General features: G+C 47.8%; 2 protein-coding genes across 5 annotated transcripts in view; one reads left to right on the forward strand and one right to left on the reverse strand.

Moving 5' to 3' along the window:
• The first annotated feature begins 2,350 nt into the window (after nucleotides 1-2,350).
• Nucleotides 2,351-16,722, forward strand: TMEM11 (transmembrane protein 11). Of its 2 annotated transcripts, XM_008062258.2 has the most exons (3): nucleotides 2,771-2,861; nucleotides 5,651-5,951; nucleotides 15,821-16,722. In XM_008062258.2, the coding sequence occupies exons 2-3, from the start codon at nucleotides 5,938-5,940 to the stop codon at nucleotides 16,335-16,337; spliced, it is 531 nt and encodes a 176-aa protein (XP_008060449.1). In that variant the 5' UTR covers nucleotides 2,771-2,861; nucleotides 5,651-5,937; the 3' UTR covers nucleotides 16,338-16,722. The 2 variants fall into 2 exon arrangements, with proteins under 2 accessions (XP_008060448.1, XP_008060449.1); XM_008062257.2 differs by lacking the exon at nucleotides 5,651-5,951 and having other exon boundaries at nucleotides 2,351-2,861.
• Nucleotides 16,723-20,603: 3,881 nt separating this feature from the next.
• DHRS7B (dehydrogenase/reductase 7B) overlaps nucleotides 20,604-27,899 on the reverse strand; it is a 33,947-nt gene continuing 26,651 nt past the window's right edge. For all 3 annotated transcript variants that reach the window (XM_008062261.1, XM_008062260.2, XM_021714584.1), the window contains 4 exons: nucleotides 27,033-27,249; nucleotides 26,371-26,463; nucleotides 22,867-23,019; nucleotides 20,604-21,112 (listed from right to left, as the gene is read on the reverse strand). In XM_008062261.1, coding sequence (XP_008060452.1) covers nucleotides 20,907-21,112; nucleotides 22,867-23,019; nucleotides 26,371-26,463; nucleotides 27,033-27,249 — 669 coding nt within the window. In that variant the 3' untranslated portion in view covers nucleotides 20,604-20,906. The remainder of the gene's footprint in view (nucleotides 21,113-22,866; nucleotides 23,020-26,370; nucleotides 26,464-27,032; nucleotides 27,250-27,899) is intronic.

A 27,899-nucleotide genomic window follows, 5' to 3' on the forward strand; every position in this document is an offset into this window, starting at 1 on the left:
GTTTATCCCACTGAATTGTAAAGCCCCTAAGACCAGGAATAGAGTTTATCTTACTAAATACCATATCTCTATGCCCAAAAGGGCACCTGGGCAGACTATAATACTAATTATGTATTAAAAGAATGAATGAATGAGTAGCGAGAGAAGTGGCAGCACTTCTGAGCACTAGCTAGGGCATGCCGTTCCCACTGGCTGCCTTTCTGCCAGCAGTTCAGGGGCTCGCTGGGTGTTTCCATTGCATGAGAGCCCTCAGGATTTACAATTATTACCATTCAGGCTGTGCCCTCCACAGGTGCTGTTTATACATGCTAAGTGAATCAACCTGAATATGAACCTTCTGGGCAATGTCTGTGCACTAATAGTGATGAAGAAATAACACTGTGGGGATCGCAGCTCAAGTTGGTAGGTTGGAAGCAGAGGTCATTTAGAAGTTAAGGAAAGTGGGAAAGGGCTGGAGAGATGAGAAGACCATCCTTGGACTACAGCTATCCGAGCATTTACATTTACTCTGTGCACTAGATCTGTCTCTGGAGCTCTTCCTCAGAGGCACAGTGGCACAGTGGCACAGTGGCACAGGATTCAACTCCTAAAGCCATTCCTGACTGGCAGTCTGACCTTGGCAAATCACTTGGGTCTTTTGTAACTTGTTTCCTCATTTGCAAAATGTTGATTATAGTATCATTTTCATAGGATTGTTTTGAAGATCAAGATTTAGATGACTTAAAATATAGAACAGCACTTGTCATTAACAATCAGTTTGTATCGTTACTTGTGTAGTTTTTCTAAGTTCCATACATATATCATCTCATAAAATACAGCAATCTGGGGGGGGGGGTACTAATATCGTCACAAGTAAGCTGAGAAACAGAAGTTATACAACCAGCCCTGATGCAGGCATGTGGAATCATGCTTCAAACCTAGGCGTTCTAGAATCTCTAGTATACTCTTTGACCTCCACACCGGTCCAGAGAAAAGGCAGGAATATCCACAGGGAGTGCAATGACAAGGCCAGCTACTTACTAGAGAACAGACAGGTCCAAGATCTTGAAGTATAAAAGGTGGCCAGGAGGGAAAGGCATTTTAGGCAAAGCATGAAATGTGTGTACCTACAAACCCTCTGAATTTACTAGCCAGGTAAGTTCCAACAGGAAAGGGAAACAGTTGAACCTGGAGAAGTAGTCAACCTCCAAAGCAAGAAGGGGCTTCAAGAGAAGCTTGAATTGCACAATGTAGGCGATATGGGATTGTAAGAGGATTTTGTTTTGTTTTGAGTGAGTCTCACTGTCATTCAAGCTGAAGTGCAGTGGCACGCTCAAGGCTACTGCAGCCTCCACCTGCTGGGTTCAGGTGATCCTTCCACCTCAGGTTTCCAAGTAGCTGGAACCACAGGCACACACCACCACGCCTGGCTAGTTTTTTGTTTGTTTGTTTGTTTTCTTTTTTTTAATTGTAGAGAAGAGGTCTTGCCAAAGTTACCCAGGCTGTGTGAGAAGATTTTAAGCAGCTAAAAAGACAGTATTGTAGGATGTGAGCTGGAAGGAAATCTGAAAGAATCCTCAACGATAAGAAGGTCACGTTCCACCTGCCAGCCTCTTGCTGTTTGGGGCGTTCCACTTGACAGGAGTTCAAAGCGTGGAAGCTGGGCATCCTTCTTCGGCTTTGAATCTGAAGATTTCTACATTCGTTTTGCTTAAATATTTATAGAATCAACTAATATGTCTAACAACGTTGTCCGTAGGAGTAGGAACGGGATTTAAAAGGTCACAAACCATAAGGAATCCCTCCAAATAGTCCATAGATCTGAGGTAGCAGCATCAATCTCTGGGTTCTGGTTACTCCATCTTGACTTTGACACTTTCAGCAGTGTCCAGACACGGACACTACAGGTCCTGGGACAAGGTTCTCTTTAGGTGGGTTGACTTGCATCGCATTTGCCTTCAAACATCCAACATATGAGATTTTGATCCTGTGGCGGCAGCGAGGGCAGGAGTACGACATGTGACAGGGAACGGATTCAACAGTGGTCTAGAGGACCTATGTAAAACAGGTTTTCCTCCACTGCAGAACCCTATTTCCTTCATTGAAATTATCATATTTTGTAGCGATTTCTCTTCTTTGCTTTCAGACTCTCTCTTCCAATACCCTGCAAGCAGGGACCTCCGTGGCAGCAGGCATCGCGTCTGTCTCGGTCTCCAAAGTATCCTCGGAGTCCAGAGAATTCGGGGGAATGGACCGGGAGCAGCGCCTGCCTCCGAGGAGGGCCCCGGCGGCGCCTCCCGCGCCTCGATGACCTTAGTGGGCCGAGGCGGTTGCGAAGGGCAGGCGGGATGAGAGCGGGCGGCGGGCTGGGAGAGGCTCGCAGACAGCGCGGCGGGCACCGGCGGGAGACGCCGCCAGGCGGGCCGAGGCCGCCTTCCGCGCGGCGCTCTGGGAGTTGTAGGCACTTTCCTTTCCACTCTCCTTCAGCTACTTGCTCTCGAAACGCAGAGACCTACCGAAGGGTGGGCGCCTGTGACTCCCAAGCTGCGAACTTTGGGGACTCTAATTTCTAAAAAGGTGCCGGGAACTAGGACTGCTCCCGGGGGCCTCACGTGCCCCCGCTGGAGGACTACGGGACCCGACGAGCCCGAGGGGGCGGGGCCTCCGGCGCGCTGCATTGTGGGCACTGTAGTTCCGCGGGGCCCGGCTTCTGGCCGCCGCTCGGCCCGGGACAGCGCGCCGGACTACATTTCCCTTAGGCCCGCCCGCTCTCCCGAGGCCGCCTTGGCGCGAGACATTGGCGAGCGGAGTGTCTCCAAGATGGCCGCTTGGGGAAGGAGGCGTCTTGGCCCGGGCAGCAGCGGCGGCAGCGCCCGAGAGAGGTGAGTTCCAAGGGGTTACTGCTCCCTGGGAAGGTGGGCCAGCGGTCGGGGAGCCCAGCGGGACCTCCCGGGGCTGCAGCGCTCTCCCGGCCTTAGCCCTCCAGGCTACCCCTGACCCCCGCCCTCCCCGTCCCCTGCCGGACACACGGGGCTACTGTCCGGGAGGATCCGGAATCCGGGTGGAAGCCAGGCCGAATCGGCTTCTGCAGAACGCAGAGCTCAGGGAAAGGGGCGTTAGCTGGGTCCGGCGAGGTGGGCCGCGGCCATGCGGGACGGGGGCCGAGGCCTGGCCGCGCGGAGAGGAACGGGCGTCCCGCGCAGGCCCCAGGGACCAGCCTAGTTGCTCGCGGGCCGAGCGCCGTCCAAAGCTCCCGCCCAGCTTGACTGTGCCCCTGGCCATAGCGTCCGCAGCCCCCGACGTGGCGAGGAAGGGCTCTTGGGAGAGAGGGAAGGGGACCCCTTCACAGGGCAGGCCGGCCGCGGAAAGAGCAGTACGTTCTGCACGTTTGCCCGGGAGCTTTAGCCTTCCCCAGGTGTGGAGAGGCGCCTACTTCCTTCTTGCGACTCTTGGAGGGCTCTTTGCAAGCCCTTCTACCGTGGGAGTCCTTTAAAGTGACCTTTCCTAATGACTAGCGTGTGGGTAGGTAGCTGGAAGCGTGTTTCTTCCAAGGTAGACCTCATTTGAATAACCCATTTCTAGAAGACGAAACTGGAGTAGTTTCCATATTTCGTGTTGAATTTGCAGTTTTTGCTTCGGGAAAGCAGTTTCAGGTAGTAGAAGCCACTAGAAGATTGGGGGTGAGGATGTGTATTGGTGGAACCACCTGAATCAAACTGACCTATCCGTTCTGCTTAAGCTTGATTGGTGTAGCAGAGGTCAGCAAGAAAGGAAAGTTTGGGTTTTACTTTTCTCGTCTTTTTGGTGAGGATTGTCAAAAGTTTTCTGTCTCTTTCTCTCTCAGCTACTCTGCATTATTCCTTTTCTTTGACCGATTCCACCCTATGTTCATCACTGTTACTTGCAGATGGCTTACCCATCCCGGGAGTTCTTCCTGTTTGGCAATTGTGATAGAATCCTTTGCCTGCATTTTATTCTTGAGCCCAGAGTTATCCAACATTGCCATTTTGCATTTCTTCTTCCTTGGAAAAGCATGGCAAACATGTTTTTGTTTTTCTAGCTGCCACCTGGTATTTCTTAGATCGGGCTGTTTCAGAAAGTTACCTCGATGATTTCCAGATGCCCTTAAAAACTAGCAAACGTTTTCAAGACCTTTAATGAAAACATGAATCCTTCAGTAATAATAGGAAATGACCTGTTTGGAAAACTCAAGAGTATCAGACAGAAACCTCTCATTGGGCTAAAAGCAACTGAAAAAGCCAAATAGGGATGCTACCCAGAGAAGGACCTGGAGCCTTGCCAGCATAGGTTAAGCTTTTATTGATTTAAGAAAATAGATATTGGAAATTACTTTTGCTTTGGGTTGAGACAAGTGTTCATTCAAAATGGAATTTGCAGACCAGCAGCCCACAGGCTGAATCCTTGACTGTTGAACCTTAACAGTTTTTAAGAAAATTTAAATTAGTTACCTGCTGACTTCACATAAAATGCTCCCTGAAAAGCTCTTTTTGGTTAGGGCAAGTACTCTCCAGTTCTTGGTCCCTTGCCTCACAGCTTGACTCACTGCGGTTACCTGCATGGTCTCTGTAGGTGTTCGTTCAGGTTGCACCTTTGGCCTAAAACAGAAGGTTCTACTCACACATGTGGATATGTATGTCAGCCAGAAATGGGGCATCTGGTTTGAGACAAGTTCGGGTATCACCATCTACCCTCCTTCCAGATAATGTCGTGTGGCCAGAGGCTACCCTTGTGTTTGCCTTTGCTGTAAGACCCTACCTGGATTCTGTTGGAGGAGTCATTGCTCGAGCTCAGCTTCCCTGAGCCCTTTCCATGCTGAGCAGGGGATGGAAGCATAACCTGCTGCTGGGTGAGCTAACTAACTTCTGGGCATACCTCCATTCCTGCTCAGTTGGTGATGACTGTCCAGGTGGAGCAGGCTGGATTAACTGATGGCCCAGCACCATAGGTTATGAGGTCTGAGTGTATTATTGGCTCTTATGGCTGAGGTAGGCTGTTTGTGGCTCTCTTAAATGACATTGTTTCATGTCACGTTTGTGCTGACTCGAATATCCACTCCACCTTGTAAGAGCGCTCTCCCAAGTTGCTGCACACACCTGGTTGGCATCTGCTTTATGCTGAAGCTGAAGGAGACTTCATCTGGTTTGGGGCAGGGGCTGGAATAGAGCAACATCTTGGACATACTTGCGGGTGGCTGCCAACTCTGAAGCATGCTTTGCGCTGAAAGGCCCCACCTGGTGCCAGACGTCCACAGCATTACTGTTGGCAGCTGTGTTAGATAATCCAGCTTAGAGGGTGCAGCGGATGTGTTCTTGCTTTACCTTGTTGCGTCTAGAACCACAGCTCTAGCAATAGCATTGAATTAACACAGCTCAGTAGCCACTAGCCACATGTGGTAATTGTGTTTAAATGAATTAAAATTAAATAAAATGAAAAATTCAGCTCCTCGGTCTCACTAGCCACATTTCAAGTGCTCAACAGCCACTTGCTGGCTTGTGGCTACCATACTGGGCAGCACAGATAAGATCATTTCCATTATTGCAGACAGTTCTATGATATGAACAGTGCTGGTTTAGACTAAAATAGGAGGGGTGGAAATAGCAAAATGAGAGTGCTTGCATGTTGATTTTTCTCTCCACTCCATTAAATCTAGGGAATCAACAGTGTTTGTAATGAAGAACATCAGACTCTGAGCTGTAACCTGAATTCTTGTCCAAAATTCAGCACGCTGGCAGCGAGCACATCAAACAGATTGCCACTTGTCCTGTCGGCGTCTTTGAGACACGCTTGCCCATCTAGGAAAGCACAGTGCAGGTATCTGTGTGTTCTGCCAGCGTGTGCCAGTCCGGACCAGCTCCCAGCCAGCCATCCCCACCTGTCCTACTTGGGCTGCTGGGCTTCACTCTCTCAGGGCCCCTGAGCCTCCCTGAGCTCTTCTGCATGATTGTTGGAATGTGAGTATAGCTGTGTGCTCTGAGTTCCTGTTTTTATAACCATATGAAGACGTACTTGATCTGCATCTGAGCATGATGCAAGGCAGCTTGGGACATTCCAAGGGCCAGGTGTACTGGACTAAATGTCCAGGCTTAGGGTGAAGTTATTTGTTGTGGCCTTCCCCTCCCCTGGCTTGTGCAGCTGTCTGCCCTAGCACTTTCAGTCAGCCAGTTCCGTGTGTTGACTTCCACATCTTTCCATACCACGCTTTGGGAGCTTTGCTTTTATCTGTAAACTCAGATGTCCGTGATCCCACGTAGCCAATGCAGGTTCATTCAGCAGAACAGGTGGGTCATAAGCCATCTGGGCAGGTTGGTTCACATTCCTGGGATGACAGACCCCCTTTCTGATCTCATCCTTCCCTTTTAGACTCTTAGAGATTGGGGTATTTACTCTCTTTTGAATGACTCTCGTTTTTGCTCTTGTCTGTGTTGGGAATTTTTCATTCCTCCTGGTTGAGAGTGAGATGAATAGATACAGGATCTGGGATATGGTGCTCAGCTGGGGAACAAAGATAGTGTCACATACACTGAGCAGGAGTTGGGTGTTACAACTTAGGACCTGCTGGGGTTCATCCTCCTCGGCATTGATGTGCCTTCACGTTTGTAGGAATTTGTTTTCCTTGGTTCTCTCAAGCAGTCTGGATTCCAACTGCATTGGTTTATACCTCAGCGGTTCCATCCTTTAGGCCACATTCCAGGGAAGGCCCACCTTTCTGAAGAGGGGAGGATTGATTAGGGCCCAGGGAGGTGGGGAGGCAGCTAAGGCTACACCTGAGCTGGGTTTCTCTGCCCTGGCCTATGGGTGTGTGTGTTCTTCAGTAAGCAAGGGGCAGCGGGCAGAGGCAGGCAGCACTCCCTGAGCAAGCACACTCAGGAACCTCCCAGCTGCCACTGTGTTCTGTCCCTGGTGCCAGCAGCCACTTTATGGGTCCAGTTCTTGGGAAAAGCCAACAACCATTTAGTAGTCCTAACAGTTCTTTAGATCTGGGCTGCCCAGCAGGGTAGCCATTAGCCACCTGTGGCTGTCAGGCACTTGCAATGTGTCTAGTGTGTTTGAGGAACTGAGTTTTCAAATGTATCTAATTTTAATTATGTTTCAACAGCTATATGTGCCTTACACTGGGGACAAGGTTTTGTGACTGCCACCTTTGGTTTCACACTGGCCACATCCTGTCTGCAGTGCAGTTTTCTGGGAGACCCACAGCCTTTGGCCCCATTTGACACAAAGGAAACTGGCTCAGTGTTGACGGGTGTTTTGCCCTTGGACACAAAGTCAGTAACGTAGAGGGAGCTTGAATCCAGCCTCTTGACTCCTACATTCAGTGCGTTGTGTTCTTGCTCTCAGGGCATAGGGCTGCTCAGCTACCAATGCACAGAATAGGAAAGTGTCCTCCAAACTAGATGAAAGTGCCAGGTGCCCTGTTAAAGTTCCTTGGCCTGTAGGAGCTGTCTTTAGTCTATGGTTCAGCATGCCTGTGCCTAACTGGCCTTTCAGTCTAAGCCGCAGGTTTTTCCAGCCTCAACTTTCTACTTTCTGTAGGTCCTGAGAAAGCAATTCTTGGTTAGCCAAAAGGGGGCTTTCCTGGGTCTGGGGGTAGAGGTAGAGCCCAGTATGTCACCTGTCATAGCTGACCATGCCTATTAAGTACAAAGCAGCCTGACAGAGGGACCTAGCTTAATGTTCCTGGCACCAGTGCTCTTAAGTACTATAATTGTTTTTTTTTTCCTCCTGTCACTCAAGACAAATGTCCCTCTTTCCATGTCTTTTGGGGACCTGTCATATCCAGGCCCAGTGTTGGGAAAACCATGATGAAAACATAATCTTTGCCTTCAAGGAGTTCCTGTCATTGTCCTTTGTCTTAGGTGTGAGCTTGCACTTCAGGCTCACCTCTGGGTCCAGGCCCCCCTCATTCAGATTTGGTTCTTTTGGTTCTAGCAGGACCAGGTGACAAGGCTGGCAGGGCAGCTTGGCCAGTGCTTACTCGGGGGACATGAGAGCTGGAACTACCCTCCTCTCTAATAGGACTGCAGGTGTGAGACCAGCATGACACCTCAGCCATGGGAAGCTACCTGTACCCAGACGTGGCTGGGGTGGTGGGCTTGTGCCCTCTAGCTTCATCCATAGGCACCAGGAAGGTTCTAGAGGGGAAGTGAGCCACCTTCTCCTCTCCTTGGCAGTGGAAGGAGGCCCCATGGGTGTCTGGTCTGTTCACCCCAAGGCATACAGGGCTGAACAGGATTTTTTTTTTTTCTTTTCTTTTTTTTTTTTTTGAGTCAGAGTCTCATTCTGTCACCCAGGTGGCTGGAGTGCAGTGGCACACTCATGGCCACCTCAGCCTTGACCTGTTGGGAAAAGCCAACAACCATTTAGTAGTCATACCAGTTCTTTAGATCTGGGTTGTTCAGTGGGGTAGCCATTAGCCACCTGTGGCTATCAGGCACTTGCAGTGTGTCTGGAGTGTTTGAGGAACTGAATTTTCAAATTTATCTAATTTTAATTTAAGTTTCAACAGCTACATGGGGCAGTGTTTTGTGGCTGTCACCTTTGGTTTTACACTGGCCACGTCCTGTCTGCACCGCAGTTTTCTGGGAGACCCAGGACCTTTGGCCCCATTTGACACCATCCTTCTGCCTCTTACTCCCAAGTGGCTGGAATTACAGGCACGTGCCGCCACACCTGGCTAATTTTTTTTTTTTTTTGTAGAGATGAGGTCTGACCAAATTGCCTAGGCTGATCTTGAACCCCTGGACTCAAGCAGCCCTCTTCCCTCCATCTCCCAAAGTGTTGGGATTACAGGTGTGAGCCACCACACCCAGCAGGATTTTTCTTTTTAAGGAAATGTTTATAATGATTTTTTCCATTACAAAATAAGAATTTTTGAAAAATACAGAAAAGCATGAAGAAAAGTAAAATTTAAGTCACCTGTTAGGACACCATTAGAAAAAAGCCACTGTTGATCCTTTTTCATGTATAGCAACTTGGATGCTTCCTCTTGTATACCTTACATTATATTTTTAAAAATTAAATACATAGGATATGTTTATAGCATGTGAAAAAATAATATGTGCTACAGTATGAAGATCCCTAAAATCATGATGTGAAATTAAAGAAGCTAGTTGTAAAAGACCACACAGGACTTTGCTTATATGAAATGCTCAGAATTGGCAAACCCACAGAGACAGGAAGTAGATGGGTGGTTGCCAAGGGCTGGGAAGGTTTGGGGGAAATGTGAAGTGACTGCTGATGGGTACAGGATTTGTTTTTGAGATGATGAGGATGCTCTAAAATCAGTCGTGGTGTTGGTTACACAACTCTGAAAATGCTGAGCTACTGGATTGTCTACTTTTCATGGGTGAATTGTATGGTCTGTGAGTTCTATCTCAGTAAGAATTTTATTAAAAATTACAAATCAGAACCACAGTGAGATATCACCTCACATCCAATGGAATGGCTACTATTTAAAAAACAGAAAATAACAAGTGTTGACAAGGATGTGGAGAAATTGGAACCTTTGTGCACTACTGTTGGGAATGTAAAATGGTGCGGCAGCAATGGAAAACAGGATGGAGGATTTCTCAACTTAAACATAGAATTCCCATATGATCCAACAATTCCACTTCTGGGAATATACCCAAAATAATTGAAAGCAGGAACTAAGACAGATACAGAGTTCACAGCATTATTCAGAGCAGCCCAGAGGTGGAAGCTGCCTAAGTATCCATCACAGATGAATAGTTAAACCAAATGTGGTATGTATATACAGTGGAACATTATTCAGCCCTAAAAAGGAAGGAAATTCTGATACATGGGACAATATGGATGAGCCTGGAAGACATTAGGTTGAGTGAAACAAGCCAGGCACAAAAGGGCAAATATTACATGTGATCCCACTTACGTGAGGTTCTTGGGGTAGTTGGATTCACAGAGGAAGAAAGTACAATGTTAGCTTCCAAGGGCTTGGTTGTTGGGTATGCGGAATTAGTGTTTAATGGGGACAGAGTTTCAGTTTAAGAAGTTAAAAATGTCCCAGAGATGGAAGGTGTAGTAGTTGCACAACAGTGTCACTGTGCTTAATACCACTGCGTTGTACACTTAAAAATGGTTAGTTTGATAAGTTGTATGTGTGTTTTACCACAATTAAAAATAAAACAGTGACTGAACTCGGTGGCTTAGCCTGTAATCCCAGCACTTTGGGAGACCGAGGTGAGTGGATTACCTGCGGGTTCAGGACCAGCCTGGGCAACTTGGCGAGACCTCGTCTCTACAACAAGTCAAAAAAATTAGCTGGGCATACCTGTAGTTCCGCCTACTTGGAAGGCTAAGGCAGAAGGATTGCCTGAGCCCGGCAGGTCGATGCTGGGGTGGCTGTGAGTGTGCCACTGCACTCCAGCCTGGGCGACGGAGTGAGACTTCAACTCAAAAAATAAAATAAAATAAAACTGTGTGCCCTTGGTCAGCCTGGGTGGAAGACTAATGGTACCCTGGCCCACGTCCTCCCTTGCCGGCTTCCGAGTTGTCTGCCTCTCCCTTGCTTTCTTGCACGGCTGCCTTTACGTGAACATGGGCAGCAACATGTCCCTGAGCTCTGCCCACCTTGGAGTACGTGAGAGGTGACCCCTGGCACGGGCAGCTCATTCTTCTCACAGTGGAGAAGGCACAACTTAGTTCCCTTGCAGCTTGTCAGTTATCGCTCGCTCTTGCCACACGTCACTGCTTGGAGCCTTCCTGTGCAGTTCCTGATTTGGGGAAGTGACTCCATACTCCTGATGGGACATTCTGGGCAGGCTGCCAGAACAGGCACTGGGTGCCCAAACCCCAGAGGGGACATGGAGTTTGTCCTGTTGGGTTTTCATTGTGGTTGCCTTTTGACTGGAATGCCAGTGTTCCCCAGGGGATTCCTTTGCTGACTGCTGGGCTCAGAGGTGGAGATATTAGGACCTGAAGGCCAGCTCTGGCTGAAGCTAAGGCAGGCAGGCCGGTTTAAGGTGCCCGGTCCCAATTGGTTGTAGCCCTGAGGAAGCACAGTGGGTCTCCCAGGGCAGTGTCTGCAGCAGTCTCCTGTGAGGTGCTTGAACAGGTTGACACCCTGTCCTCAGAGCCGAAGGCTCAGAGAATGCAGAATGACCCCAGTTTTGGCAAAGTGCATTTAGAACAATGACACTGTTCCTAAGTGCCAGAGATCGTGCCAATTTCAAAGGGATCAAAAATCATTTAATAAAAACGGGTTTCCTCCCTTTTCTTTCCTGAGCCGCTCAGTTCTCTCCTATGTCAGGTCTTTGTGTATCCTTTCAGAAATGTTCTGTGCATATAAAAGCAAATAGATACTTTTAAAAAATACACTACAGATAGCATCCAATAAACACAGTACTGTGCCTTGCCTTTTCCCCTTGACTTCTCAGACTTTCCTGCCACTGGCGCCACCTTTTTTTTAAAAAAAAAATATGGACTCTTCATTACGCTCTCTTTCTTGTGGTCATTACACATCCACAGTGAAAAGCAAAAATATAGTCCCTTAGGAAGTCCAACTAGTGCTTTATAAAAAGTCTTCCATCACCAGGGTCCGGGTAGCCCAGGTCCTAAGGCCCACAACCTTGCAAGTTGGAGTCAGCTAATGAAGCTCTGAAATGATTCAAAGACACCTTCTAACTGGGTTCTTACCTTAGGTGAGTTATGATTGAAGCAGAAGCAAGCCACACATGGACGGGTGCCAGGATAGTTGAGTGGTGGCTGGACATGGCTCTCTCCTGGGAGTGTCAACCACCCAGCAGTCCATATCAGTGATGCAGGCCTGAGCCCGGGAGCCCTGGCAGCTGTGATTTAAAACCTAGGTGTGCAGTAGTAGATGGCACCCCATTTCTGCCAGTATGTGAACTCTGACAAAGGGATCCTCCGGCTTTGTGTGTGGTTTGGTTTGAACCTTGCTGTCTCCTTCCTTATACATCATTGTGGAATCCAAGAAGCCTACTTCTCTAGACTTCAGACTATCCTTTCCCAAGGAAACTGAGAATCCCATTGCTTAATTGGCTTTTAAAACACAATTGGTGTGTTTCTTTCTCCGGGCAGTCAGGGGCAGTGGTGACTGCCATTGGGTTGACTCACCGACTGCCTCTGTTTGAAGGAGCTTCAGGGCGGTAGGTGCTTTGTTTTCACACTGTGTATAGTTGGTTTAAACAGTGGGTAGGAATGGAATGTCTTCTGCCCACATGAAGATGCTGAGGTGGGCAGCAGGGAGCTGATCCATGAAGTTGCATCTGGGATGTGTGTACTGGTGAGCACACCTGTGTCTCTGCTTGTTCACTCAAAGCAGCGGTGTTCACAAGACTGCGCACAGCCAGGCAGCGGGTGCCTGTGTCCTGGCGAGAACCCAACACCACTGACCCAGGAGCAACTGCTGTGTCTCCTCACTGTCACTCCCTGTGCTGTGGGGCAGGGTGTGCCTGACAGTACTAGTGAGGCAGGAGCCAGGAGGGTGCTGGCCTCTCACTGGCTCCCATGCAGGTTGGGGCTCGTGAACACAGCAGTCCCCCTCACACCCATTCATCTGTCCTGACAGGTGATAGGAGCGAGCCTTACTTACCACACCTGCCTCTGCAGAGGGGCAGGAAAGGCGGGCCCAGGTGGATGTGGGTGCCAGCTGGGCTTGCAGAGGGTGAGGCTGCAGGAGCTGGGGAAGGTTAGGGATGGGGGGAGGTAGGCTCTGCCCACTGATGTGTTTCCAAGATGAAGCAGTCTGTTCCAGGTGCCAGGATTTCCACTGGAACTTTCTTAGTGGGACAAACAGGGTTGTTGTTTTTTTCCCACTACCTCAGGATGGCTACTGGTCTGCTGGGCAGAGAAGGGGACGATGCTAGGGTAGATTTGGGTTTTGGCAGGAACATTCTGCCAACCCCAACTTGACAGCTCCGTTTTGCTTTGAGTGTTCCAGATTGATGAAAGCACGCCTCTGATGCCCAGCAGTGAGGCATCCCCTGGTGTTGCTTTGATAGTCAGCAGGACATACACTGACTTGGAAGTGACTCCTTTCGGTCTCCTCACAGATGGGTCCATGACTGAGCCCTGCCTGTCCCCTATTCTGTGGCCTCTCGTGGCTAATGGATTTGAGCCTACAAAGGAATCTCTTGACCAGGTGTGCACCCATCTGGGATGGAGGCCTCTGGCCCTCTTTGCACACTTGGGGGCACAGCCAGCTCATTTCCACTGTGAATTTCCAGTGTGACCACGTGAGCATGTTACTTGCCCTCAGTCCTTCTGCTTGCGTGAAGACCCTGCCTCAGGTTTGCTTATTTGCTGAAAGTGGCTTTTAAAATGCTGAATCCTGCCTAGGAGTAACAACCAACACGACCTCCCTCCCATCTCTCTCTCCTGAGTTAAGACCAAATGGTGGAGTTCCATAAGGACTTTAAGAGAAAACCCTTCTCTTCCCATTTTGTAAACTTCCAGTGCAGTCTTACAGGAACAGCTCTCAGCTACCCCTGTAAAGGCAGCCTGACACCAGCACAGCGCTGTGAGCGGCTCTGGCACCCTCCCATGTTCAGGAGGCTTCTGGTCTGACCCCCAGGGAACTGATTTCTCCCTGGTGCACACAGTTTAATTGGGGCCTGTGATTTAATTAGGAGGCTTGGCCTTAGCCCAGCTTAATTACAGTTACTTTTTCAGGATAAAGAGTTCCCTTTGAGCCAAGCCAGCGCCTTTTATGAAATGGTTCCCACCTGGAAGTGAAGCCCTTACTCTCTGCACTTGGAAGCATAGTCACCCCATTACCAACAACTTTTGTTTTTAATGTGACCACATGAGAGCATTCATCAGTTGTTTATCCAACCAGAATTAAACCCTGCCTCTTAGGCTTGCTGATTTGTTTGCTAAAGTGAGCCTTGAACATGCCTGACCTTGCCCAGAAATAACAGCTGGAAGGAGTCTGGTCCATCAGACTCTATCATCAGCCGTCTTTTTTCCCTGAAGTTTGCCCTGACAGTCCGAGTTCCACCTTCTTTCACATAGATCTGCACCCATCTTTGAAGGCGGACTAGGGTTACCTTAATGCTGAGCTGAGGTTGGGGGCAGCCTTGTTCTAAACGTCTTCAGTCACCACTCCTGTGTTACAGTCACTGGCCAGCTAGCTGACCCAGCTCCCTCGTTTCTGCATGGCCACGTGGCGTGTGCATGCTGGGGCAGGCCTAGTGGGCTGGACCTTATATTTGTGTGCACTGAGGGCTTTCTCATTGGCCACCAAAAGAGCCAGTTCCTGTTGGAGACATTCAGAGCTGCAGGTAGACAGGCCACATTGACCTCTGTGTGGCCTGGTACACTGTCCTAAAGCCTCTAGTTGGAGAGGTACAGACTAGGGCAGGGAGTACAGTGACCGCTAGGGTTCTGGGGTCATCTCCTTTGTGATGGGGTCTGATCAGCCTGGGACCAGGGTTGCTGAGGGGAAGGAGCTCCTTTTTACTGAGGCAGGCAACAGAAGATGGCCCTACTCAGCCTGGCTACTAATATGGGTTAAAAACTGGGTCCAGCCTCAAGAGCTACGTCAAGCAGTGTCCTTGTCAGAGGCTTGGATAAAGAAGGCATCTTGTCAGATGAGCAGATAACATATGACTAGGGGAAACAGTGTATGCTGGATGAGTGTGGAGATTCAGAAAGATCTGGACTGGGTGAAACAAGCCAGAGGAAAGGTGACAAGGCGTGCATAGCCTTGTATTTAGGTTTGCTTACCTGCCATTGGTGAGAAGATTCTGCCATGGGGGGAATATGTACTGGAGAGTTCTCAAACCAAGAAAGCCCACACTACTAAAATGCTGCTTGAGCCCATAGTCACTGTGGGGCTAGGCTTCTGTCTGGCTGCGATGTGGAGCTGATACTTCCCTATGGTTCTTGGTTCATCTTCTGCTGGTTAGGGTCATGTCAGCCATCTCTAGCGCCCAGGGGAAAGAAAGGACAAGATCCACCCCTTGTGTGAGTCTCCCTGGACAGTGCTTCTTATGTGAGTATGGCATTTACTGGTAGTATATAGTGAGTCTTGGGCCTGCAGGGTTGGAATCAGTGGCATTGTCTGGGCTGGAGGTTTAAAAGCCCCTCACGTGATCCTCCTGCCCACTAAACGTGAAAGCCATCACTGTTCTTGAGGTATTGTCATTTCCTGATTCAGTGGAAAGGCTGCTTTTCCTATGCAGTGGCTTGTGGCCTGGGTCTCTTGTTCTCTGGTCAGGACCGTGTCCACAGTAGGGAGAAGCTGATGGGCAACCACTGCTGACCAATGAAGGGGACTGGGGCCTGTGCAGCCTGGCCTCCTGGGAGAGCCAGAGTTTGCCTTTCGTTCTGTGGGCCCAGGGTGACTACGTAAGAACCGTGCTTAGGGTAAAGGTTTAGTATTATCTGTCCCAGGAGTCCGAAGGTTTCCACGGAAGAGTCCTCCTGCAGCTGTCCTGATTCACCAAGAACAGCATTTGGGCTACCGACCTTGTACTGCTGCTGGTGTGTTCATGTGATTCTGTGCTGAAAATTGTGCTTTCCCCTTTGGGCTCCTTTGCTGACTCACAGATCACTTGGCCCACTGCGTTAGCTCCTCGGCGACATCGAGGTACTCCTTGTCCTGCATCTTTTTATATTTCACTATTTTATTCTTTCGGGGACAGAACTTCTTGTGTATTGAAGTCTATCTTGTGTATTGGGGTCTAAAGGAGATGAAAACCTAAGTGAGGTGTGTCCTGCCGGGCGCAGCTTTATGCTAAGTCCAAGGCTCAGACCTCCCCCAGCAGCTTAAATAAATAGTTCCATGCTTCTCAACCTAACTGCCTTGTGTCCCTCTCTCCCACCCCTCCATCAAAAGGGTGAGTTTGTCGGCCACAGACTGCTACATCGTGCACGAGATCTACAATGGGGAGAACGCCCAAGACCAGTTTGAGTATGAGCTGGAGCAGGCCTTGGAAGCCCAGTACAAGTACATTGTGATTGAGCCCACCCGCATCGGCGATGAGACAGCTCGCTGGATCACTGTGGGCAACTGCCTACACAAGACGGCCGTGCTGGCGGGCACCGCCTGCCTCTTCACCCCGTTGGCGCTGCCCTTAGATTATTCCCACTATATCTCCCTGCCCGCTGGCGTGCTAAGCCTGGCCTGCTGCACCCTCTACGGAATCTCCTGGCAGTTTGACCCTTGCTGCAAGTACCAAGTAGAGTACGATGCCTATAAACTGTCCCGCCTGCCTCTGCACACACTCACCTCCTCCACCCCAGTGGTGCTCGTCCGGAAGGACGACCTGCACAGAAAGAGACTGCACAACACGATAGCACTGGCCGCCCTGGTGTACTGTGTAAAGAAGATTTACGAACTCTACGCCGTATGATTTCAGTAGAACAGGGAGAGAAGCAAAACCACCCAGCCCACAAGAGACAACAGAATATTCAGGTCGCCACAGTAACATTTTTTGTTCTGTGAGGCAGCGGAACCTGGGAAAGTGTTTGGTTTAATATTTGTTATTTTTTAAAAATAACACAGATCACGGGTGTACCAAGGGTCTTTTCAGCTCATTACACTAAGATGTGGATTTCCATAACCCAAGAAGGGGGTCTGAGGCTGTGGAAATCTAACTGGGCAGTGGAATGCTGATGGAAGCAAACGCTACTGAGGGGGTGTGGACACGCTTGGCGGGGGTCTTTAAGTATATTGTTTAACTGTACCATCCAGAGCCAACCAGAAGCTATTGACCATTAAAATTATGAGAATTTCAATTCCCGCTGTTCTCTCTTTCCATGACTGCCTGCAGCTGCTGCTATACACCTGCTCTGGTGGCAGCCAGTACGGGGACAGGCAGGCGCTGCAGAGGCCGCCCTGCCCTGCCCCTCACTGCAGCCTGGTGGAACCACTTGCAGCAAGGACAGGCCTTAATCCAAAGGCGGTCCTGGGGCCAAACTGCTGAGAAGCGGTTTCATGGCCCATCTTGGCATCATCGTTGGAATGTGATAGGATAAGGTGATGAGGCCTAGAGGCCAGGAGTTTCCATTTGGTTCACCTGGGCAGCTCTGGGACCCAGGATCACTCTTCCAGAGATTCTGATTTAGAAGGACACAGAAACTAACATCTGTATTTCCTTTTTTCTTTTTTAGATAGGATCTCTCACCCCAGGCTAGAGTGCATGGGTGTCATCCTTGGCTCATAGCAGCCTTAACCTACTGGGCTCAAGTGATCCTCCTGCCTTAGTCTCCCAAGTAGCTAGGATTTATAGGTGTGCACCGGTACTCCTGACTACTTAAAAAAATTTTTGGTAGAGATGGGTTCTCACTATGTTACCCAGGCTGTCTCTAACTGCTGGTCTTAAAAATTATCTTGCCTCAGCCTCCCAAAGTTCTGGGATCACAGGCACACCCAGCCTGTACTTTTTTCTGAAGCACCAAAACTGTTCCTGACGTGGATCCTGAGTTTACTAATCCTTGTCTTAGGCCAAGGGAAGAGGCCCCCCCCCCCCCCCCCACCAGAGCAGTATCAGAAGTTAACTGAATGCAGGTGCCTGTCACCTTGCAGGTATCTGCATGCTGGCTTCTTGGCCTGCTGGGCAGGAATGGTAGGTGTTTTTGTAACAAACCGGCCCAGATTTAGAAAAGGAGCTAGTGCATGGCCTGGAAGTGCTCTGCCTACAAATCAGATTTCATGGGGGTGGTAGCTGGAAGTAACAAACCCAGACAAGCTGTGACAACCTCAAGTCAGCTGAGCAGCAGCCCTCACCTGAAATAGAAACCAGGTGCAAATGGGTGGCTCTTCTGCCATCTCCCAAGCTGCACTGAACAAAGTGATTCTTGTTGGGTTGACTAACCCAGATTTTGAAGTCCATCTTAGTTACGTGGGCTCTGGCCCGGGAGATGGGGATGAGGTGGCACTGTGGATAGTGAGGCAGGGCTGTGGTGTGCCCAAGGCAAGGTGGTGAGGAGAAGCAGCAGCATGTCTTCCTCCCTGCATGATGCAAGTTTCTCTGTTCTACCACCATCCAGCTCAGACGGGCAGTCACAGCAAAGTTGCTGACGAGTGGCTTAAGCTCATCTGTGATGTGCCACAGTGCTTTTGAAGAAATAGCATTCAATAGCTGAGAGAGCAAAGGCTGAGTTATCCTGGGCCCTCTTGTGCAGCATCCACGTAAATGAGTGCTACTCGGACCATTTCCGGGAGTGGATTGTGTCAGTAACCTAGTAGTTTAAACTCCCCATCTCCACCCAGTTTCAGAAAAGAGCACAGAGCCTTTCTGTAAAAGGACAACTGATAAGAAAATGTAGAGGAGCAGACCCTGGCGAGCTTTCCCAGCTGCATCCCCGCCAGTCTGTCAGCTCCCCCCAGGGTTCTCACATCTGGCTTAGCAACTGCTGGTCTCTGCTGAGGGAGGAGGGCGTGCTGTGAACTGGGCAGCATGCCCAAGGGGCTGTGCACTCACGATTTCTTCAACTCACTTGTGAACTAGGCCCCTCTGCACTGCATGGAGGTGCCACTGTCTGGAAAAGCTTACTTGGTTTTTTTAGTATCTGGTTTTGGCATGAAGCACAGGACAGCCTTTGAAACACCAAGGGGCTGAAGAGCAAAGTGGAGAGTTGTCTTTGAGCTTCAACAGATATCTGAAGGTAGAACCAACTAAAAATTGTGCTTTCAGACCTCCCCAGCAAAAATCAGAATGAGAGCTCCCCCCCCAAAAAAAACCACTCTGAGACAGAAAAGCAAAACTAGAACAGCAGCAACATCACCACTCCTGCTGACAAGTGTTCACATTCAAATACTGGCTTGAAAAATCCAAGAGCCACATGAAAGGTTGTTCAAAGGCCATCAGTGGAAACTGGGCCCTGACTGGCCTCACTCCATGACTGGCAGTACAGGTGAGGCTCACCCACAGGAAGGTACTTCAGCTGCTGTCCAAGTTTGGACAACTCTGAAGGCTCAATAAACCCACATTCATCCAAACCAGTGCTCTCTCCAGGAAAGGACGCATAACTACAGGGGTGCCCAAGATGACCTTAGCAACATGCACATTAAAGAACACAATTGCAGCCCTTTTAGTCCTCGGCCTCTGAGGCCAAGAAGAGTGCCTGTCTGAGATGGGCACGGTGACTCTCTCCTATAATCCCAGCACTTTGGGAGGTGGAGGTGAGAGCACTGCTTGAGCTCCCAGGTTCAAGACCAGTCTGAGAAACATGGCAAGATCTCATCTCTACAATAAGTCAAAAAATCAGCTGGGTGTGGTGGCACATGCCTATGGTTCCACCTACTTAGAAGGCTGAGGCAGGATTACCTGAGCCCAGCAGGCCGCGGTGGCCGTGAGCACGCTGCTGCACTCCAGCCTGGGTGACAGTGAGACCCCTACTAAAAACAAAAAAAGTGTCTGGTGTTAGTGTGTCTTTGACACCTCTCCAGGGCTTGCCAACTTTCTTAAGAACAGTGGGCCTCATACTATGCCTTTGGCAAACAGCTTTATCTGGCTAGACTTTAACTGTTCCACTTGCATTGTGTTTTCTATTTATATGGTAGGATATCAAGTTTCTAAAGTAAGTTTTACAATGTGAGTTGAGTTTTTAAGAATGTTCAATAAACACCCAGTGGTACTGGGCTGTGGCTGGTCTAACACATTAATCTCCCGTTGCTAATCGTTTTTATTTAACAGGAAATAAACTTTAGAAACAAAGTTGACCTACTCAATGAACTTCCACCTTGCATTTTTTTTTTTTAAATCAGAGAGGCAGAAGCAGGCCTTTTTTCTGGCTATGATCCAACTAGTAACAGCTAACACATGGCTTGCTTCCACCAGGAGACCAGGTGCTGCTGTAGAATCACAGGCCTGTTTTGTCGCTAGAGGATGCGCTGGGCCATGTGAGGTTCTCATCTCCTTTTTGGCTGCTGTCTCTTTAGTAAATTCATCTTCTGCTTGGAGTGGTGCCTGGTGTCCTACAGGCTTTGGTGAGAGTCAAGAGGGAAATGGGAATTCCTATTAAGTGCTAAAGCCACATTGCTTGGGATATGCCAAATAACCTATCACATACTAGACCATTTTTTATGTTGAATGAGGACCCTGGAAATGGATCTGACTACTGATTTCTTAAAACTGCAGCCTTTTGCCAGACTCGGTGGCTCAGCCTGTAACCCCAGCGCTTTGGGAGGCTGAGGTGAATGGATTACCTGAGCCCATGGGTTCGAGACCCGCCTGGGCAACTTGGCAAGACCTCATCTCTACAATAAATCAAAAAATTAGTCGGGTGTATAGTGCATGCCTATAGTTCCAGCTACTTGGAAGGCTGAGGTGGAAGGATCACTAGAGCCCAGCAGGCCGAGGCTGCGGTGGCCAGGAGCGTGCCACTGCACTCTAGTCTGGGCGACAGAGTGAGACTCCAACTCAAAAAAAAAAAAAAAAGAAAAAAAAAAACTGCAGCCTTTTTACTTGAGTACTGGAGGCAGTCTCTCCAAAACAGCTAGGTAAGTGATCTTTGATAAGTCAAACATGAGAACTGGGTCAGGTGATTCGACATCTGATTCTAAGATTGGAACAATTTCTAGGCGCTGGTGGGGAACAATTTCTAGGAGCTGGTGGGGCTAGAATGCCAAGGATGGGATGCATACTTCCTCTAGTCCTTGCATGCTGTGACGCTTACTGTTCCAGTCATTTGTTTCATATTTTCACAGTTACAGACCAGCTCTGTATTTATTCCATAGTGTTACACCTGACCTCTGGGAGGAACCTTGTTGCCTTTTTTGGTTCCCCTTTCTCTGCCATCAGGAGCCTAGCCAGGGATCTGCAAGAGAAGTGTTTCTTGATTCTTTCCCTCTTGTGAGACAAATCTCCACTTAAGTTTCAACAAATGTGACTGTCCCTTGTAGAGCAACCAAGTCTAGGAGGTATTGCTTCCCTGCCCAGTTCTGGCTGGTCAGAGCTGCCAACTCTGACACAGCACTAGGAGTTCTTGGCTTTCCGTTCTTTTTTGGCCCTTGAGGCCATGAGGCTGAAGAAGAGTCCAGGAGCCAGAGTTCGAAGATAAATGGCCAAGGAAGGCAGTAAGTCAGCGAGGACCACATCTTTCTTCTTCTTCCCCACGGCAGCAAGAATATCCTGGGCCACCTCTACAGGGCTTCGGCCCTGGGCTGTGGTCTTGTCCATAACTAAAATGAACAAACAAACACATAAACTTGGAAGCAGAGGTTCCTCTCTCAAGGACTTGAGCTGATGTGAGCTATCAGGTCAGCCTGCTTCATTTCCCACCACAAAGCCTCTTCCCAGAGTGTCAGGAAGCAAGTGGTATGTCACCATCCCTGATGATTTTGGACTCCAAGGAAATGAACCATTTTGTGATTGGATGGGGATATGTGGGGATAAGGGAGATGTGGGACAAGACAGACTGAGGACTCCAGTCAGTGCTGGGAACAAAGCAAGTCCATCTGCTTGGTGGTCTATGGCAAGGGCAGAAGGCCAACCCAAGTGGGGTCTCGGAGAGTGAGCCCCTTACACCACATCTGAAGAGGAGCTCTCTGACCTTGGACATGTTTGCCTGTTGGAACAACCAGTGACTAAGGGATGCTGTGCCATCTCATTTGTCTTGGGTAGTTTGGCTTCAGGGCTACCAGATGGGAGGCAGGCAAAGATGGGATGACCGCCATATGCACTACGAACTCACTGAGTCAAGAGTAGACACATGTCCCAGCTTCCAATGTCATATTAACTGGATGGGGAACAGGAAGAAGTCCTTGATTTGCTTTAGGCATTAGAAGGGACATATGGGAGAGATTAGGAGGTGTTAGGTTAACAACTGATGTTCCTTCCCAAGTAATCTGACAATTTGCCAGCAAAGTAGGAGCAATTGGCAGGCACAGAGAGACCATTAGCACAGATCATTTAAAACCATTCTTTGGTTGTTCAGACTGCCTAGTCTCCCTCACCAGTATCTGTTTTCATTGTGTTTCTGTTAACATGGAATAGGAAGTTTCTAATAGTTGCTTATTTTTAAATGCCACAGAGCGAAATTTGTGAACAGTATCTTCCAGGTATAAACAGGATGAAGCTGTATGAGGCCCATGCCTGTGCATGGTTTCTCTTGTGGAGAGAAGAGCACTTGCTGTGTGAGAGAACCGTTGACGCTAGGACATGGGCAATCTCAGTTCAGGCCTGGCTGGAGTGGGGGCAAGACCAGGAGGTCCCTGGCAGATATCAGCATAAAGCCCATGAGATCACATCAGGGAGGAAGGAAGGACAGCGGGACAGTACTTGAGGGGTAGACAGGCCCCGTTCTGAGCATGGGAAGGCAGAGCCAGCTCCAAGGCTCCAGTATTCACTGGTCAACTGGTCTCTGGCTTGACCCTGCACGCTGGAGCCAGCCACCCCATCCACAAGTGGTGACTGCAGGTTAGCTCAACACTCAGCTCAGTGCTGTCTCTGAAGCAAGGCGGAGGTTCTGAGAATGCTGCATCCAGCTTCACCCAAAAGACTAGCCCTGAAATTAGTATTTCTCAAGCCTGCTGTGTGAGGACCATTCAGGTCAGGCACCCCACACCTGCCATGAGGTTAATTCACTGAACCCTGATCCTGCTAATACTCCTTGGGCCTTGAGGTCTGGGACTGGGTTAATTGAAAGTGTGGTGGCATTTCAGCTTAGGGACTTCCTTTCAACCCCTCAAAGTCTTGCCCACAAGGGTCCTGTTCTGAAAGCTGCAGTAGTGACAGTTTAGGCTAAGGGTGGTTCATGGCAGGGTAAATGAAGATTACTCAACAGTCTGTATCTATAACCAACATCTATGTCAAGTTTTTTTGTTTTGAAAATTATATTCCAAATTGAAATGACTGAAGAATCACTGAGGAAAGAGCAGCATGTCTTACTGTGGCCAACAGATTTTCATAGAAGAAAAGAGAAACTGGGCCTCACCTCCATATCTGGATCCATCAGCAGTGATGGCATTTACAGAGAGGTTGGTGTGGATGTAGCCGGGGCTGATGACAGTCACCTCAATTTCATACTGTTCCATTTCAGCACGCAGACAGTCAAAGAATGCCTGGGTTGCGTGCTTGGAGGCTGCGTCTGCACACATGGACAAAGAAGCAGGTGAGTGAGAGCACTGGGGTGGGCATGGCTTGGCGCCCACCTATTCACTCCCATTCACTCACACTCTGTTTTTAAAACCTGGTTTTATTTTTTGAGAGACAAGGTCTCACTATGTTGCTTAGGCTGGACTTGAACTCCTGGGCTTAAGCGATTCTCGGCCTCCTGAGTAGCTGGGACTGTAGGCATGTACCACTCCAAAACCTGGTTTTATAATTTAAGATGATAGTATTATAACAATGTTCGTTTCCTAATTTTGAGATGTACATTGTATCTCTGTTCTTAGGAAACGCACTGAAGTAGTTAGGAGTAAATAAGCATTATGTCTCCAGCTTCCTTTCAAATGGTTCAGGAAAAAATTATACAGACTATGTACCTATGTTGTTCATATACATTATAAGCTATACATAAAAATTATAAACTATATGTATGCACATATACGCACATACTTAGAGTGAAAGACTGATACAGCAAATAAAGTAACATGTTAACAGTTGGGGAATCTTCATGAAGGGTACATGGGAGTTATTTGTGCTGTTCCTGCAATTTTTCATTAAGTATGATATTCCAAGTTAAAAGTTAAAAAAAAAAAACAAAACTTAATGCCTACTGGGTAAAACATTCACATAGTACAGCAGGGCATAATATAAAAAAGTAAAAGTTCTCCTGTCTTCCAATTTTTCAGGATTTATTAATTTATTTTAGAGACGGGGTCTAGCTCTGTTCCCCAGGCTGGAGTAAAGTAGCATAATCACAGCTTTACTGCAGCCTTGAACTCCTAGGCTCAAGTGATCCTCCTGCCCTGGCCTCCTAAAGTGCTGGGATTATAGGAGCTACTGCTCCTGGCCTGGGACTTATTTTTTATATGTCCTAGGTATATACATGTGATTTTACACAAAAGTGACTTTTTAAAAACAGAACTGAGCTCATACTATTCCTACTGTTCCTACAAGCAGCTTTTTTTTATCTGGTGGCACAGACTGGACAGTCCCTGTGCCAGCCCCACAGACCTGCCACGTGGCCTTGGCTGTCCAGTCCTCCTCCATGGGTTACCAGTAACAGAACTGACTCCATCAATGGGCCTTCTTGGGTTGTTTCCGTTTTTGTTACTGTGAAGCCTGCTCCCAGTGAGCCTCCTTCCATGCATGGGAGTGTGTGTATATGAAATCCATCCCTGGCTTCTTGCATATTTCATTTGACAACTTCTAGGCAGTGGCTTTGCATCTGGAAAAGCTACAGAGCTTCCTCCACCTGTGAGAAACAGCTGTGTCTGCTTTGCAGGAAGGGTTCCATACCCAGCGAAAGGTGCCCTGAAGGGGAACGCGGTGACCCTATAGTGACATTCTTGGAAAACACACCAGCATCTCCACAGAACATCAGTTTCCTCCAATTCAAAGTTCTAAATGTTTTACCTTAGGAAAGAAGGGGCATCTGTCAGCCAAGAAAACAAGGGAAAAAACCAAAGTGTCTCAGCAAGTCATGTGAGGCAGTTCAGCAGTGGCTGCACTTACTGCAGTGCCTTGGTGGGCCTGTTCCTTTGGTATAGGGCAGAGTTGCTGGGGGCTGGATGAGGAGGCTCTGATGGGTAGAGGAGAGAATTCCTGTCAGCCATGACTCCACGGCTGCAGCCCATGCCTGAGGACTAGGAAGAGTAGGTCATCTGGGGGCATGCCTTGCTGCAGTCAGCAGGCCAATTACAGAACAAAAACAAGTGGGATTAAATCAAAGTAAAATTGGGAAATAATTCAGTACAAAGAACTCTGTATGTCCTTTACCCTGATTTACTTATTGTTAGTATTTTAACTTATTTGTAATCCTATATATATTCTTTCCTGAACCACTTGAGCAGCCTTAGTAGCTATCCTATCTAAAGCTGAAACAGATATTAACACACAGAGATAATACCTATAGAAACAAATATGGATATAGCAGTTTACAGTTTACAAAGGATATCTCTAGTCTCATTTCATCATTAAATAAGCCCTGGGAAGCATGTATGATGATTTGGTCTCATTGATACATAAGGACACAGGATCAGAAAAACTGAGTAATATGTGCAAGAACATATAACCAAACCAAAAGGGAGAGCAGGGAGAAGAAGTTTTTGTTACACCCAATTCAGACAGTTGGCTGTACCATAGCACTGAACTAGATGCTTGTTACTGTCCTTCCAAAGTGCCACAATTTTGCCTTCCTCTACTGATAAAGGCTATGGCTGGGTGTGGCTGAGTCTAGCCTTTGGAGGTAGCTGAGAGCAGGTGAGGCTGCTATAGTCAGTATGTATTTCCTTCAGAGGGTAAAGCAAAGACAGGAGTTACTAGGCAGTTTTCTGAAATTACCTTTAAAACCTCATTGAAATCTCCCATGAGGGCCCAGAGATATAAACATTCAAGAATATTCTGTGTAGCATATCACTGCTAATGGTCAAAGACCAAAGGGAAAAAAAAATCCTCAAGTGTCCAGGAAAATGGCAAAATCAATTATGTCATACTCATTCAATGGATTACTATATACCCACTTAACAGGATGAGTTAAAGTTCATATATGCTGACATAGAAAGATATATTATCAAGTTAAATAAACATGCCACAAAGCAATATGCATAATTAGATCTCACTTTTGCGTGTTTGATTATATGTAAAAAAAAAAAAAAAAAAAAAAAATTGGAGGCCAGGCATGGTGACTCAGGCCGGTAATCCCAGCACTTTGGGAGGCCAAGGCAGGAGGATCACTTGAGACCAGGAGTTCAAGACCAGCCTAGGCAACATAGTAAGAACCTTGTTTCTACAAAAAATCAGAAAATTAGCCAGGTGTGGTGGTGCATGTCTGTAGTCCCATCTACTTGAGAGGCTGAGGGAGAAGGCTAGCCGGAGCCCAGGAGGTTGAGGCTGCAGCTGAGCTGTCTTCATGTCACTGTACTCCAGCCTGGGCAACAGAGTGAGACCTCAAAAAAAAAAAAAAAGGCATGTGCCCCAGAGTGATGACATTGTTATATTTGTGGGATGAGGCTAATAATAATAACAATAGGGGGGCTGGCACACACATAGTGCTTAGTGCCTCGGGCAGCTCCAAACATTTCTCTCACAGCAGCTCCCCGGGTTGAGACTAGGACTCTCATTTACACATGACAATGAAGCACACAGAAGTGAGGATACTTGCCCAAAGTCACATAGGGGATAAAAAGGAGCTGGGCTATGAACCCAAGCATTCTGCTCTGAAGAACATTCTGTATTTCTACAAGGTCCAAATTCTGGACAGTAAACATGAGATTTTTATAATCAGGAACAAAACAATAAAGAAAAGCATTTTGGAGGAGGGAGAAGTACTCACACGCTGATCGAAAAGGAATGCTGATCTTGCCCTGGATGCTACTGATGGCAACGATATGCCCTTGCCTCCTCTTGATCATGGAGGGCAGGAGTGCTGAGGAGGGAGGGCAGAGGTTTAGACAAGCACCCTTCTTTCAGTCACTCCATCTGACACTGGCAGGAGGCGACTGTGCTTAGAATATTTAGTCAGAGTGAGGGAAAACAGTGAAAGTCCCTCAGGGTAGAGGACCATGTTGGAACACTGAGTCCCCTGTGCCCAGCAGCCAGCCAGCAGGCCAGCAGGAGAGAGGAGGGAGGAAACAGGGAGGAGGCCAGCAGCCAGCCCGTCACTGTGAACCATCAGCTCAGTTCCCTTTTCCTATAGGAACCTCTCCCCTGGAATGAAATCTATGATGGGACATATAAATATCCCCGACCTTGTAGGGGCTTGCAGATACCATGAAAAGGAAACGCAGGCAATGGTGTGTGCAAATGAGGCTGTAACTGAGGAGAACATCATTATTTGAAGCTGTAAAGTAGACAAAGCAAATACTGTAATGACAACACCCGCTCCAAGGTAAAACAGGATGGAGAAAGGGAGTATTTAGTTGAAAAGGAACCTGTGGAAGAAAAAAGAATGCCAACATTTCACTGCTGTTTTTAATTTTAATCCAAGACTGTTACCCTTCGTTAGAGCAACTGGGCCAAAGTAGTTTGTCTCCATGACTCTTTTGTCCACGTCCACTGTGGTGTCCATGATGGTACCACGGTAGCTGATCCCAGCATTGTTAACGAGTATGTCCACATAGCCAAAGCACTGCAGAATCTTGGCTGCTGCTCCAACTATGGCCTCAGGGTCTGTGAGGTCAAAGGTCACCGTGTAAGGCTTGTGTGTCTGCACCTGGTCAAATACAACAGACACCAAATGCACCTTATGAGTGACAGGCCATGTGAGCTATATGTCCCACAGATCTATTAGGCTCAAATCAATAATGTAACTTGAGACTTTAAGGAACTAGAAAAACAACAGCAAACTGAACCCAAAGTCAGCAAAGGAAATAATAAAGATTAGAACAAAAATAACCAAAATAGACAAGAGAAAAAAAAAAAAAATCAATGAAACCAAAAGTTGGTTCTTTGAAAACATCAACAAAATTGAGAAACCATTAGTTAAACTGATAAGGAGAAAAAGAAGATGCAAATAATTAAATTCACAAAGTAAAGTGGGGATATTACTACCAACTTTACAGAGATAAAAATGATGATAAGAGAATACTATAAACAATTACATGTTAACAAGTTAGATAACCTAGAAGAAATAGACAAATTCCTTGAGACATATGGATTACCTAAACTGACTGAAGGAAAAATAGAAAATCTCAGGAGACCTATAACAGGTAAAGAGATTGAATCAGTAATCAAAAACAGAAAAACAGAGAAAAGAAAATCCTAAAACAAGGAAAAGAAAATCCCAACAAAGAAAAGTCCTGGACCAGATGACTTTACTTGTGAATTCTACCAAACATTTAAAGGAAAATTAGAACCAGTTCT

This window comes from Carlito syrichta, unplaced genomic scaffold, assembly GCF_000164805.1.
Source record: "Carlito syrichta isolate Samal-C Ts95f unplaced genomic scaffold, Tarsius_syrichta-2.0.1 Scaffold305683, whole genome shotgun sequence".
Classification (NCBI taxonomy): Eukaryota; Metazoa; Chordata; class Mammalia; order Primates; family Tarsiidae; genus Carlito; species Carlito syrichta.